Consider the following 15,289-nt stretch of genomic DNA (forward strand, 5'->3'; position numbering starts at 1 on the left):
GAAATTATATAAAAATTAAGCTAATATATTTAAGGCGTAATAATACCCCGCATTCTACAAGTTTCCCAAAGCCCAACAGCAAACACGCAAACAGTATGCAAGACATTGATAAAAACTTGAACTTGTTGAGCGAGTGAGTGCAACAGGTCCGAGGTGTCCTGGCAACGCAGGGTAAACAGGAAAATGGAGCTCAAGTTCAGCTGTTGCATTGGCAACGAGAAGTTCGATGGAATGTTTTGTCAATACCCAAAACGGACAAGGACCACACAAAATTGCCATAACAAAGTAAATTCCCAGAACAGATAGATGCAATCCAGCAATGTCGCGCTTTAAAAACGAAAATTAAGCACAAAAAGAACGCAACTCAGCCCGAGCCACAAGGTTAAAGGTGTTCTCAGACCATGGGGAATACGGAGAGCAACGTGACCAGTGGCGTTAAGAAGCAGGCGGGAGTCTCCACCCAGGCCCTCTACAAATTTGTCAACCTCAAGGGCGGCGGCCTCCTCGTGGACATGATGAAGCGCGCCTGCCAGACGAAACAGTTCGCAGAAATCGACCACGCCATCAAGACGAAGGTCGAACCCTTTCTCTACAACAAGGGTGCAGGACGGTACTTCCCCATCTCTAAGCTGGTGCTGCTGCGAAATCGAGACCGCCCAAGGACGCGCCAGCTGCCCGAGATCCGCGCCCTGGAGAACCCCGACGACGACTTTAACATCCATGACTACTGTCCCGAGGTATCGGAGGCGGAGTACATCTCCAATCCGAGTGCCTACCGATTCGTGTGCTGGGATCTGAATGTGAGAGGAGTTTTCCAGGTCATGTGTTCCAGAAGCGCCCTCCACTCATTCCCTTTCTGCCTTGCTTTGCAGGAGCGTGGAGCCGTGGGCGAGACCATCCTCCATTTGTGCCTGCTCAACGCCTCATCGCTGCACGCGGACCTGGCCAAGCGGCTGCTCAAGTTCTACCCCAAGCTGATACTAGATATCTACATGAGCGACGAATACTACGGGGAAAGCGTCCTGCATATAGCCATAGTGAACGAGGACCCGGCAATGGTCAAGTATCTGTTGGATGCCAATGCCGATGTCCAGGAGCGGTGAGTACCAATCGAACCCCAAAGCCCAACGCTTTCACCCCTCGAGTCTGTTGAAATTAGTTGCTGCGGGGCCTTCATGTCGGCGGAGGACACAAAGTTCTCGCGCACGGATTCGCCTGATCACGAGTACGTGGCTCTGTGTCCCATCACCAACTACGACGGCTATGTCTACTGGGGCGAGTATCCTTTGAGCTTTGCCGCTTGCCTGTCGCAGGAGGAGTGCTTCCGCCTGGTGCTGGCCCGGGGAGCGGACCCCGACTTCCAGGACACCAATGGCAACACCGTGCTCCACATGCTGGTCATCTACGAGAAAATGGAGATGTTCGATGTGGGCTACGAAGTGGGCACCAATATCCACGTGAAAAACATCCAGAACCTAACCCCACTTACGCTGGCCGCCAAGCTGGGACGCGTCGAGATGTTCTTCCATGTGATGAGCATCGAGAGGGAGATCTACTGGCAGCTGGGCAGCATCACCTGTGCCGCCTACCCCCTGCTCATGATCGACACGATCAACGAGCAGACCGGCAATATCAACAAGGACTCCGTGCTGAACTTCGTCGTCTTTGGGGACAAGCTGGAGCATCTGGAGCTGTTGGATGGCGTGGTCATAGACCTCCTGAAGACCAAGTGGGACACGTTCTGCAAGTCGCGATTCTACAAGCAGTTCTACATGTTCGCGTTCTACTTTCTGATCTCGCTGTTCAGTTTCATACTGCGGCCGGGCCCGGATGCCAAGGAGGAGGATGAGGAGAATGCAAACAGCACTGCGGCCAAGAATGGTCTCTACAGAAACGATAGCTCCGATGTTCGCCACCACCAGAGCAAACGGGGCTCTTCCCTGAGCACCGAATACAGTTGAGTATTGCTCTGGAGTGGGCTGAAAGTCTTTAACTCTTCCGTTTCCCTCCAGAAACCTTCTGGTTGAACTTCACGGAGTACTACGACCCCAATGAGGTGGAAGTCTTGCCCGCCTGGTGGGAGAGCTATGCCCAGTGTCCGCTCATGAATCTCGAATCCGATCTGGCCAAGCTCAGAATAATGGCCGAGATGATCAACTTTGTGGGCGCCATACTGTACCTGCTGGTGGCTCTACGGGAGGCCAGATTTCTGGGCTACAAAATGTTCATTGAAAACTTGGTAAGCTCCGCGGATGTTCCTCAATCGGTGACTTTTGTCATAGGTTTGCATCTTTCCCACAGATGACGGCTCCCTCGAGAGTCATGTTTCTGTTCTCTTGTGCTTTGATGATGACCATACCCTGGCTGAGGGTATCCTGTCTTACGGAGATCGACGACCATGTCACGGTTTTTATAATGCTGACCACAGCCCCGTACTTTCTGTTTTTCTGTCGGTAAATACCTCCCATTTAGCCTCTAAGATTGGCCTTTAGGCCTCTGCTGATGCTCTTGTCTGGTCATTCGCAGTGGCTTCAAGACCGTTGGTCCTTTTGTGGTGATGATATATCGCATGGTGATGGGCGATCTGCTCCGCTTCGTCTCCATCTATTTGGTCTTCGTGCTGGGCTTCTCCCAGGCCTTCTACATCATCTTCCTCACCTTTGATAATCCCTCGACGCCAGAGGACCAGGACGCGGAATCGAATCCCATGCCCTCGCCAATGGAGTCCATTGTTGCCATGTTCCTGATGTCGCTGACCAATTTCGGGGACTACTACGGGGCCATGGTGTCCACCCAGCACGAGTACGAGGCCAAGATTCTCTTCTTCCTGTTCATGGTGATCGTGAGTGTGCTGTTGGTGAACATGCTGATCGCGATGATGGGCAATACCTACCAGAAGATAGCCGAGATACGCAACGAGTGGCAGCGCCAGTGGGCCCGGATTGTGCTCGTTGTGGAGCGGAGTGTCCCGCCAGCGGAGCGTCTCAAGAACTTTATGCACTACAGCCAGCCCATGTCGGATGGCCGACGAGCCCTGGTCCTGCGCCTCAATATGACCGTATGTCCAGACTATCCTTCCTCTGCCCAGAGATATACAGACTTACAGAACCTCTCTTTTGCAGGACGAGGAGAAGGAGGAGATGAAGGAGGTCCAGGAAATGAAGCGCATTCATCACCGCTTCTCGAACAAGCGGCAAACGGAGCGGGAGGCACGAGCGCGTCGCCGCCAGCAGGAGTACGAGAAGTTCTTTGGCACCGCCCGCAAGTCGGAGAGCTCCGAGAACAACAACTTCTGAGGGTCCTGCGGACCCCCGAAGCACTTAATTAGTTCAAGTTTTATTGAGCCTTGTTGAAATCTGTTCGGTTTGTGCAATAAATTGAGAGTCTACAGTCCGTTTCACAGCAACAGTTCACTTCTCCTTCGGATAGACGACTGCACACAGGCACAAGATTCCGTTTTATAGAGTTCTGTTTGCACTGTCCAATCCCTTCTATCCACCCCCATCTCATCTCATCTCATAGTCGCAAGACACCACATTAATGTTCCGCTTTATGCCTTGGCAAACAGAGCAAAGTCGCGGCAAGTGGCGGCCATTTGAATTAAGCCAACAACTTTTATGGGTCTGGGCCAATAAAGATGGAGTCCAATGGAGCTGGAGCGGAGGGGGGTGGAGTGGACAACATCCGCTTATCGATTTGCACATGATGATAAAGATTACGTAATTGCAATTGTAGCAGCAACAGCAGCAGTAAAGAAATGGAGAGAATGGATGAAAGACGAAGGCCGGAGGTTGAAGAAGGTTCAAAGGCCTGACACCTTGCATTGTTGTGTTCCTATCGCGAGGGATATCGATGATTGACATCAATGGGATCCGGGATTATGCGTGGGATCGGCATCGGCATCGGCTGGTATCAGATCCTCGATGCTCGAGGGTCTCCCCATAGATCCCTCGCTGCCGGAAGCGTTTAGCAGGCGCCTTTGTTCGCGTTCGAGCACAAAGGAATGCAACAACGAGAGAGGGTAGCCGGCCCCAGAGTTCTGTACGAAAGTGTTAAAGAGCAAGGATCACTCACTACTCACTATCTGAGCTCTCAGAGGCCCAGCTTGCCGCAGCTTGACTTTAATTGAGTTTGAATAGAGCAATTTAGTTCCCGCTGCGCTCGGTGCCATGGCCAAGTCTCAGCTCTGATTTTTGCGATCCCATTCGATCCATGCAAAAGTTCCCAGCCCAAACCCCTTCTGCACACTTTCCTTCGGGTGTGGCGCTAATGATATGGTGTCCAACCCTTGACGATCACAACAAAAGGGGTTCATGCGCAAACGACCGAATCCAACAATAGCCATTTGAATATGTCACAGTGTGGCCAGAAAGTATGTTCCCAGCTTTAGCGATTGGCGTTGGCTTTGCCTTTGCCTTTTCCTTGGCTTTGTGTCCCGGCTGGGTCCACATGTAATAATTACACACACAGTCTGAGGTGTCGAGTTCGACGGATAATCATATGTTTTGGGTTCAGCTTCGGTGGCAGCTGTGAATGGTGTGGCACGCCCACCTCCAGGCCCAGATCAACGCCCACTTCCTTTATTTGTTCAGCATAAAACATTTCCCTGACCTTCTTGACTAGCAATAAACCCCCCCTGCAATGATCACACAAATTTACTTGGGAGTATGGAATGAACTAGAAGTACTAGATGACTAAATTCATTCTGTTGTATAAAAGGAATATTATTAGGAAATGAAAGCACGCTGAGTGATGCCCACTCTTACGTAATCACCAAAATATCCTCAAATGTATAGATTACTGTATTGCTAAGGAAAAATACTTTTATGCCTGATGAAATGGTGTATTTTGATACATAAACGACAGAATGATAACTGTGAATAATGATCATTATAATTTACAACATATTTCGGAACTGAGTAGGGAAAGATTTATGGAGTAGGGAGGTGGTAAGGAATCTTGTTTTCTCAGTCGACTTGTGAAAATTTCCAGCAATAAAAAAAGGTTGGGAAAGCTGTTTAATTACGCCCCTCCTCGGCCCACACAAACATTGTAAAACAATAACAATAAAAACGAGCTGAGCACTGGAAGGTACGGTGAAAATGTGAACTGCTAAGGCGAACAGTTTTTCACATTCCACTCTGATTTTTCCTAGAAAAAGTACTGCCCGACCCGCTTTATGATCCTTGAGCAACATCGTTTATAGCGCAATTTCGGCGAGGGGCGTTTGCCAAATGACTTTTAAATGCCGTCTGTGATTCGGCCTTAACTATCGTAATTGTTTTGCAGGGTCTGTTCTTTCTTTTTGGCTTTCACAGCACACAACAAGAAGAAAAACATCCTGAGCAATGTTTCCGAACTCGAGCTGAATCCTTTGGGAGTTGGCTTGGGCTCGGGCAAAGGTAAATTGTTAAAGAAGCATTCAAGAAAGAATTATGGACTTCTCCCAGGTGAAATGCCACTGGAGCCCAAAGAAAATTCGATTTCCCCTCGGCTTTGACTGCCTTTTTCTTCGCTCAGATTTCTTTGCGTTCTGTTCTTTGGATGCTCAAGAGTTTGTTTAAAGTAAATTATTTATGCAAATCAAAGTACAAAAGAAAAAAGTTTGCAATTTCATTTTTTCCTTTTTGCAATCGTTTATTTGGTTTGTGGGAGGGCTGGCTATGGGGGCGGCTGATGTTGTTGGGCAAGGGTTGAGGGTTTGACCTTTGTTAACTTTGTTTGCTTTTCAGCTTTGCTCTTTGATTTAACACTGTCCATGCACAGGGAAGAAGGGAGAGTATGCGGGTGTGACTGCCACTACAGTTGCTCCACTCACCCACATGGAAATGTAAATTTATCTAGTACCCGAAACGTGAAATTGATGATTTTTCCCCGATTGTTCCCCCTCTTTTTTTCGGGGTAAGCTTTTTAAGCACATTGATTCTATTAAATGTTATTTTGAGTGAATTTGATTTTGATATTTGTGTGTTTGGTGCTTGGTGCTTGGGGCCGCCATTCGACCTGTCATTTGCATGCCTCGACACTTGTGGCAGCGATTTCTCCTCCCTTTCAGTCATCGATTATGTGGCAATGGTTATAGTTCGGATTGCACTGAAGGACCGTTGAAGTGCCCAAAAAATATTAAAAGAATAATGTTCTCGGGTAAAGGTTAGGGGAGGAGATCAATAAATAATTTACTGTGTGCGGATCGAATTAAAAAAATTCTACTCCCAAACGGTTATTAGTTAAAGCATGAAACTTCTGCTCCATTGAGAGTATTTCTACCAGCTCTCACCTTCAATATATCGATTTGGCTCATGCCCATGGAACCGCTCCGTGCCTCCTCCCAGTCCCCCACTGGTTCAATAATACGCCTCGTTTTGATTGAAAACCACTTGAATATCGAAAGCAGCAGAGGAGCAGCAGCAGCAGCAGCAGCAGCCACAGCGTAAAAAAAAAAACAAATTCTAACAAAAAACCGCAAAGTTTTAATTGAATTTCCTGAACAAAATAATGTTTTGCCACTTGAGTCTCGCGGGAGGACGCTAAGCAAACAATCAGCACAACAACGACAACAACGACGACGGCGACGGCGACGCCGCCAAGTCTGACTGACTGAGTGACTGAATGACTGATTGACGGGGCTTGGAGATTGAATGGGGCTTGGGATGGGATAGCAGGGGGCACAGGCACTCTGATATTCCAAGCCTCGGTCTTGATATGCATACATACTTAGAATGAAAATTCAATTCGCCAAATCAAATCACTTGAGTGAAAATGTTGCATTCGACCAAAGAAAATAAATAGAAAAAAGAGAATACAAACAAACAAGCGAAGGGGCCACATGGAGGGTGTTTCCGTTTCCCGTGTCAAGGTGTCTTTCAATTGCTTAAAGACCGCTTTGATCTCTGCCAGCATTAAGCGCGCTCAATAAAACCCTTTGACTTTGTGGGAAACCATTTGCCAAATGACTGAAATTAATTACGCGAAGAAGCCGCACCTAAAAAAGTCAAAGGAAAAGAAGCAAAAACAGCCAAGTGTAATTGAAATTGAGTTTGGGAAAACGAACGGGAGGAGAGATGCTTTCTGGGGGTTAAAAATACCTATATATAAGACTTGAATTCTTTTCCATGCTCTTTCCATTTCATATACAGATTCCATTGTATTACAGCGCTCTCTATATTTAAACTGTCCATGAAATAGTGTCAACAAAGTAAGAATAAGAAATGAATATGAACCATCAGAAGCACATACGTTGCAGACATTGGTGTTACTTCTATCTGCAACTTCTAATTAAGTTTTAAAACCCTCTCAAAAGTGGGCGTCCAACAGCACCGAAGATGATTGCAGGTTGTCAAACCGATTCCAGTCATCAGGGGTTGGAAACGTCATCGTCATCGTCAACGCCGACGATAAACTGCTTTTGACAGGCGCTCACCCATCAGGTGAGTGGACCTCATTTGGCTGAGGTTTTTCCGGGGAAACGCCCCACGACCACCCCCCATGAAAAGCCGATGTTTGGCCCTCGGGCTAACCACAAGATTTTGACACAATTTGGGTAGCTAATTCCTCTCGCATTACACGGAGGCTGTACTCCCAGACTCAGACCCAGGGCCAGAGCAAGGGCCAGACACCGACACCGTCCCTGAGTCACAGGCCGTTCTGGACTCATTCCAACTGTGCTTGTTGGTCGTAAACACACACCGTGGGATTCGGCACGCCGTCCAGGAACGGAACTCACCTCTCCTCCGCTTTGTAGGCCACTCCATGGCCGGGCCCGCACTTGAGTGGAAGTCGCATCGAGTGGGCACTTTGACGGCGACGATTTGCCCCGAGACGAGCGACAACAAAAATTAGACCTACCAAAGCACTTCAATAGCTGCCCGCCACCACCCCGCCACACCCCCTCGGAGTCAACCCCTAAATATGCAAAAATGAGAAGAAATGAAATATGAAAACCAAGTATAAAGAAATTTGACTCAAGGATCGCGTAGCTCTTTAAGTGGCTCGTTTCGATTACAAATGAGAAGAAAAAAAAAGCCTCAAGATGAGATCCTAGCCAGGGAAAGGTACGAAAAGGCAGAACAGAACAGAACCTGGAAGCCCTAACCCTAACAGTTCAAGAAATTAATATCGTTTAGTCCAAGTGGCTGACGGAGGAACTTTTCTGAACAATGGGGGAAGAGAAGGAGGTGAAATCAGAATCAGAGCCAGAGTCAGAATCAGAATCAGAGATGTGAACGTTGCCTGGTTAATCTGTTATGACATCTAGGACCTGGAACCGTAATGAGCTCAAATCGAGCATGGATTATGAGTGGCCATCGATGGCCTACGCTCTGACAGCTCCGACAATTGGATTTGCATTCGATTTTCCCACATTCCTTCGAGCCCAGAGCGACCAAGTCATGCGGGCTTACACGTGTTTTCTCCACCAATTATCCCTTTAACAAATACCGCAAATTGTTTGGAAAACGTCTGAATTGTTTTGTCCAGGATGATATTGGAAAATATGCATTATCAATAACAATAACTGACCCCGGAAATAGTCCACTGTATTGCATTGTGCATAGAAATAGCAAACAACAAAATGCATTCATAGAGTTCCCTTGAACTGCATAGAGAGTAGTGGAACAATGGGGGAAAACGGATACAAAAGTTGTTTCTGCCCTGGACGGGATTGTGCAATATCCATGACAGAACCGGTTCGCATCAGGTGAAGCCGAAACGGAAGTCGACGACACATGTGGGCGTCCTTTTCCTATCTATAAGGACAGTTTTCCATTGAATATTATCTCGTTTTGTTCCCCTAATGGTCTGAGCCACGGATGAGCTAAGAAGCAACATTGCTGAGACAATTTGGCCATTTCTTGTCGCCTAATCACGCCTGGTTCTGAAAAGGTAGCTGGGATATGTGTTCCCATGCTTTACATGCATAGTTTTCGTTGAGTTTAATCGAAAAATTGGCCTATTAGGCGGGGTTTTGGTATTTATGAGAAATTTCGCAAAATAGATATTGAGCACAGGTGGAGATTGAAGAATATCTGGTATGAAAATATGTAAGCGATTGATGAAATGTGGTAGAATAAATTGAATAAAATTTGATATATGTACAGATGTACACACACAAATTATTAAGATAATCAGAACTAGATAAAGGAAAAATATAACATTAATATCTGTAAGCCGTGCGAAAATTTATTAGATTGTTATAATAGTAAATTTAAATATTAAAATGGAAGCTGCAGTCCACTATTAATTTTTCATATTTTTTCCACGTCCCATTTAGCGTAAATTCTACACCCAAATGTTTTCATTATCCCAAGCAGGACCTGCCAGCCCCGACGAATCTCTTTCTCCATCCCATTGACTGATAAATATGCCATAATTTTTCATTTTTCCAACCCAAAAAGGGCACGAAGAGACCATCAGAATAGTGGAAATGCGAATGAAATGAAGGAAAATTCGTGAGCATGCCAAAATTGCTCTTAACTAGAATGACATGTGGAAAGCGCTGAAATCTGTGAAGCAATCAAATGGACACGTCCGCACAACGAGAGGAAATCAAAGAGAAAATCTAGTGGGTGGCAGAGCATTGAATTTAGAAATTCGATTCGAATGCAAAATGAACAAAGGCGGAACTAAATACGTGAGAAAATCCATCTAAAATGTTTCATTTTTCCTCATCCAATGCCAGGTGTCGTGCATACAGAATTATATAGGGATAAATGGAAATCCGATTGCAAAAAACACAGTATGTATACATACATATGTACAAATGTATGTATGTACATCAATAATTTAACAATTCAATCATTTCGAATAAAAGGCTGAATGTAACCTCGTTTGGCTTTTATTTTCGTTCCATTTTTTCATTATCATTTATTCATTGTCATAATTGTTGAATATCACATTTGTTCGATTGTTTCTGAATTTAATTAAAAAAAAAAAGAATGAAAAACGTGTATATAGAACCAGTTCCCCAAATGACAATTGAATGACATGAACAACAATCAACAATCCACAATCAACAATCAACAATGGCGAGGAGCAAACAATGAAGCGCGCGCCTCTCCGAAGAGAATGAGAATCAGAGAGCTGAGAAGGAGTTGAGCTGGGGTTAAGCAGGACAGAGGGAAAGGTGAAAGGATAATGGATAATGGTTAATGGGTTCGAGGCTTTCATAAAACTTAATACTACCGGAAGAATTCCCTCACTTGTCTTCAAATGTGAAAATAAAATCCGCCAAAATGTGAGCCATAAACTTACGATATAGTTATGCATAAGTACTCGCACTTTTGTGACAATGGGTAGGGAGGGATAGCTTCTTAAAAAGCAAAGCCTCTGTCTGTCTCTCTTCCTCAATGCACCCCCTTATTCTCTGTGTGTCCTTCCGTCTCTATCTCACTCTCCCCTGCCTCTTTTTCTAAGGAAAAAGCTGAATGGTTAGAAAGGAAAACGTTGCACGAACAAAACTTTTTCCATTACACAACACATCAACAGTTTTTTCTTCTTTATTTATTATTTGAGTTTTTTGTTGTTTTATTCCGTTTTTTTCTTTTGGTGAGCGCAGACACAAAGGAAACGTTAAGAACGCTGAAAGCTTTTTATGCTCTATGCCCTGGGCCAGGTATAAGAGCATTTTGAATGCAATTGCAAACTGCACTGTTGGTGTGTGTGTGTGTGTGCGTTTGCGTTAGAGAAAGTGTCAGATTCGAATCTAGGGAGAATGTTGGATATGGAATCAAATGACTTGATTTAATTAAATGCTTCGGCGAAATTAGGTAAACATATTTAGACAATTATAACATCAAAATATATTAAATCTTCGTAGAATAATTAAAACAATATGTCTATGTACAATATGTATGTTCAATACAATATTCAATTTTAAAGTACCTTCTCCCAGGGTAAGAGTACAACAAATTCCACTCAACGAAAAGTATCAAAATATATGCTTTTTGTCGTTATACATTTTTCAACATCTTCCTTTGTCGGGCATTGTGTAATCACAGGCAACTAGGTGGCCACCCGCACCACCCACCCACCAACCACCCACAACCACTCCACATACAGCCAGGGGCAAGCATATAGGAACACTTTACATGCATTTTGGCTGAGCTTCGCCTCATTTCCACTCATTGCTTTGTGCGCTCCTTTATCCGGACCCACTTTTCTTTGGCCAAATAAGTAAATAATTGCAGTAATATCCTTTCAGGGCGGCGGGGAAGAAGCAGCACAACAAAACAAGGGAAGGGAAAAGAATGGGGAAGAAAGGAAGACGAAATGAAAGAATGGCCATAGAGAGCGGAGAGCGAGAGAATGGAAAGCGTGTTTCCATGTCCTTTTCACAAACTAAAAAGTTCTTTTCACACGCGCACACACACACACACACACAAGTACAGCAGCTCCCGGCCATATAGAGCTGTACATAGCCGCACACAGCCACCCACAATGGACTAAAATTCACACCAAAGACCCATTGTGATTGGCCCAACACACACACACACACTCATACACATGGGGAAAGACAGACAGAGAGAGAGAGAGAGAGAGACAGAGATAGAGCGAGAGGGGGCTAGATAGAAGAGAGATCAAGAGAGTAATGTGAAGAAGGAAGTGAGAGGGAGAGCGAGTGACTTGTTTTCCTCCTCTCACCCATAATGCAGCCCGCGGAAGTGCAACGTCGCTGCAGAACAATAACGGAAATCTGTGCAAAAATCAATGTTCTGCGACCCTCTTTCTCTTCGCTCTCTCATGCTCCACTCTCTCCCGCTCGCTCTCTCTCTCTCCATCTCTCTCTCTCTCTCTCTCTCACCCCTCTCTGGCTGAACACTCAAATGAGGTCGAAACACGAAGCAGAGCCGAACACAGAAACTGTCGTTGTTGTTGCTGTTGCTGCTGCTGCTGTTGGCTTTTGGCTCTATTCACTCGTCTATTGAACACACCCCTCAATGGGCGAACAACTATAACCGATATAAAAGAGCCAATGGAACAAAGCCAACAATAACGCAGCCAAAGAGAGGAAGAGCGACGGCAAGCATTCAGGTAGCCTGCCGTCCTCTCATGCCATCGCAGTCGCACTCCCGCCACTTACCTGTGCCAGGGTGGTTGCTCCGCTGCTCCGTTGCTCCGCTCTCCCAGCAACCGGACTGCGAGAAAAACTGGATTTGACTGCAGTCGTGTCGGTCCCAATAATTGCGCAGACAAATCAGTCAGAGAATAGCTGTTGGCCCAAACAGAAGCATCGAGCAGCACTAGAAACCAGTCAGAGACGTTCCGTTAAGAGCACAAGTCCACAAACACACAAAATTAAATAAAAATAAAAAACAGAAGAAAAGAAAAGAAAATAACAGAGACATTTGTGAGCAACAGTGAAGTGAATACCCCCAATAAAAGAGACAAAGCAAAGAAGTACACTGTACACTGAGAGAAAAACATTTGTTGATTGAAGAAAAAGATTTGTTGAGTGACAAACCGTTAGAATGGCCACCTTATCGTCACACCCGAACTACGGCTTCCACCTGGGCGCCGGCGGCGGCCAGGGCCTGGAGCTCCCCTCTGCCAGCGACTACGCCCACCAGGGCCAGCTGCAGCTGAGCCCCGGCATGGACATGGATATCAAGCGGGTGCTGCACTACTCCCAGAGCCTGGCCGCAATGGGCGGCTCGCCAAACGGCAACGGGATACCCAGCGGCGCCGGCATGGGCCACCACCATCACATGACGCCCCATCACATGCACAGCGCCGTGTCCGCACAGCAGACCCTGTCGCCCAACAGCTCCATCGGCTCCGCCGGGAGTCTGGGCAGCCAGAGCAGCCTGGGTAGCAGCGGCATGGGCAACGGTCCCAGCATCGGCTCCTCCGGACACTCCAACCACCAGTCCTCGGGCATGCACAGCCTGGCCACCTCACCCGGCCAGGAGGGACACATCAAGCGACCCATGAACGCCTTCATGGTCTGGTCGCGGCTCCAGCGGCGTCAGATTGCCAAGGACAACCCCAAGATGCACAACTCCGAGATCTCCAAGCGCCTGGGCGCCGAGTGGAAGCTGCTGGCCGAGTCCGAGAAGCGGCCGTTCATCGACGAGGCCAAGCGCCTGCGTGCCCTCCACATGAAGGAGCACCCAGACTACAAGTACCGCCCACGTCGCAAGCCCAAGAATCCCATGACCGCAGGCCCCCAGGGCGGACTCCAGATGCAGGCCAACGGAATGGGACAGCAGAAGCTGGGCGGTGGTCCAGGAGCCGGTGCCGGGGGCTACAATCCCTTCCACCAACTGCCTCCGTACTTTGCCCCCTCGCACCACCTCGATCAGCCGTACCCGGTGCCGTACTTCGGAGGATTCGATCCTTTGGCCCTCTCAAAGCTGCATCAGTCGCAGGCCGCAGCCGCGGCGGCGGTCAACAACCAGGGTCACAAGGTGCTGGAGTCCCAGCAAGCACCGCCCCAGCTTCCTCCGACATCCCTGAGTAGCTTCTACTCCGGCATCTACTCGGGCATGTCGGCGCCCTCCCTGTACGCCGCCCACTCCGCCAATGCCGCAGCCGCTGGCCTGTACACCTCATCGTCCACCTCCTCGCCAGGATCCTCGCCGGGAACCATCACACCCAACGGAATGGACGGCTCTATGGACAGCGCCCTGAGGCGACCGGTGCCGGTCCTCTATTAGAGGGAAACCCTTCCCCGCGTAGAGTACAGAGTAGAGTACAATTGTTGAAGCATTCCCAAAGTGATCCACTGGTTTTAAATCTTCAAAAGCTCTAAGTAAGCCAACCTCTCCTCTCCACTCCCCTCAGTCCTGTCCTCTCCATCAGTCCTCCCCGCTTACTTCTAGTGAAATCTCTAAACAGATCTAAGAAAAATCACACACAAGAAACCACATTCCTAGCCAATACACACAAAACACACCATCTATAATCTACGCTAAACTTTAATTTATTTCTCGCACTAACCAATTAAGGACATCAAGAATAGTATCAAGTATCAAAAGACAAGATATACTATATGTATGGAAAATCCTAATTGTAAATTAATTTTATTTAGTTTTAAGCATTGAGAGAGCTCCTCCTTGTTGTTTTTTGTGTCAGCACCCGGCCCCAGCCCAGCCCAGCACCAGCACCAGCCCTAACCTAATCTAAGTTGTAGTCTTTAGTGTCTAACCAAACTCAAATTGTAAATATCCCAGCCCAGCCCACTCGTATTTCGTTATAGAGTCAGAGTCCCCAGAAGACGGAAGGAACGTATATACATCAGTGTATTATTGTATTATTAATGTATTAAAATAAAACGTTATCATCTAAGCGGAAATTGAGAGTAAACGTAAAAGCTCACACAAAACAAACACATTTCAAAATGAATAAAACAAAAATATTACAAAAACCCAAAAATTAAATGAAGTCTATTTCCTTGGAAATTATTTTCAGCTCGGGTGATTGGAAAAGGAGTCTCATAAAAAAATTATATTTCCACAGCTTACGAATTGATCTCATAACCAAAACATTAAATCACAAAATATAAAAAAAGGCAGCTTCAAATTTCCAAGATTCTTAAAACTATTGCAGCCTGACTTTGTGAGAGTACAGAAAATATTGAAAATGTCCTGGTAGGCTACGGACCAGGACTATCGAAATAATGGTAACAATTAACTTGAAAAAAACCGAAATAAATAATAATGAAAATAAAATTTGACCTGTGTACCATTTAGAATCTCGTTTTTTGTATACTTATTTCCTCTTAAATATCTCAAATATATGCTTACACCCACAATAATACGGTTGGTTTTGCCCACTGAATCAGTTCAGCTTTCATCTTCATACATACAATATGTGCATACATAATTCCAATTTATATACATATCTAAATTTGGGATAGTGTGATACATTAATGCTATAAGCGTTTTATTTCCCAAATTTATATGTAAATTCACATAATTGGATTTTTCACAGTTCGATCATCACATTTTCCTAATTTTTCAATCGCCAAACGACCAATAATATTTTTAATTAGTTGATGTCCTCCACTGACATCAGAATCATCAGAAATCATATTCAACTTGAATATTCATGGGACATTACCATAATATTCTCAGTTCCAGTGAGTGAGTCATTTGGATACATTTGGATCTTCTTAAAACTAATGCGAACGACTTTTCACCTTTTTAAAATCTGTATGTGCATACATACACATGTATGTATGGATGTATGTAGTTTCGATCCAAAGAGCCCCGTTTTCAACCAGATTAACTTTGTCTTTCCATACTCGTGAGTCTGTATTCTACACACGTGTGTATGTATATCTTCACTATTA

At 45.9% G+C, this 15,289-nt stretch overlaps 2 protein-coding genes across 2 annotated transcripts; both read left to right on the plus strand.

Moving 5' to 3' along the window:
- Positions 1-271: 271 nt before the first annotated feature.
- On the plus strand, positions 272-3,381 carry LOC111066759 (transient receptor potential cation channel subfamily V member 6). Its single transcript, XM_022355594.2, has 7 exons — positions 272-800; positions 873-1,099; positions 1,160-1,956; positions 2,013-2,239; positions 2,302-2,453; positions 2,527-3,058; positions 3,123-3,381. The coding sequence occupies exons 1-7, from the start codon at positions 402-404 to the stop codon at positions 3,294-3,296; spliced, it is 2,508 nt and encodes an 835-aa protein (XP_022211286.1). The 5' UTR covers positions 272-401; the 3' UTR covers positions 3,297-3,381.
- An 8,796-nt stretch (positions 3,382-12,177) lies between these two features.
- On the plus strand, positions 12,178-14,360 carry LOC111066790 (SOX domain-containing protein dichaete). Its single transcript, XM_022355644.2, has one exon. The coding sequence runs from the start codon at positions 12,465-12,467 to the stop codon at positions 13,650-13,652; it is 1,188 nt and encodes a 395-aa protein (XP_022211336.2). The 5' UTR covers positions 12,178-12,464; the 3' UTR covers positions 13,653-14,360.
- The last annotated feature ends 929 nt before the right edge of the window (positions 14,361-15,289 follow it).

Source organism: Drosophila obscura, unplaced genomic scaffold (assembly GCF_018151105.1).
Source record: "Drosophila obscura isolate BZ-5 IFL unplaced genomic scaffold, ASM1815110v1 contig_189, whole genome shotgun sequence".
Taxonomy (NCBI): Eukaryota; Metazoa; Arthropoda; class Insecta; order Diptera; family Drosophilidae; genus Drosophila; species Drosophila obscura.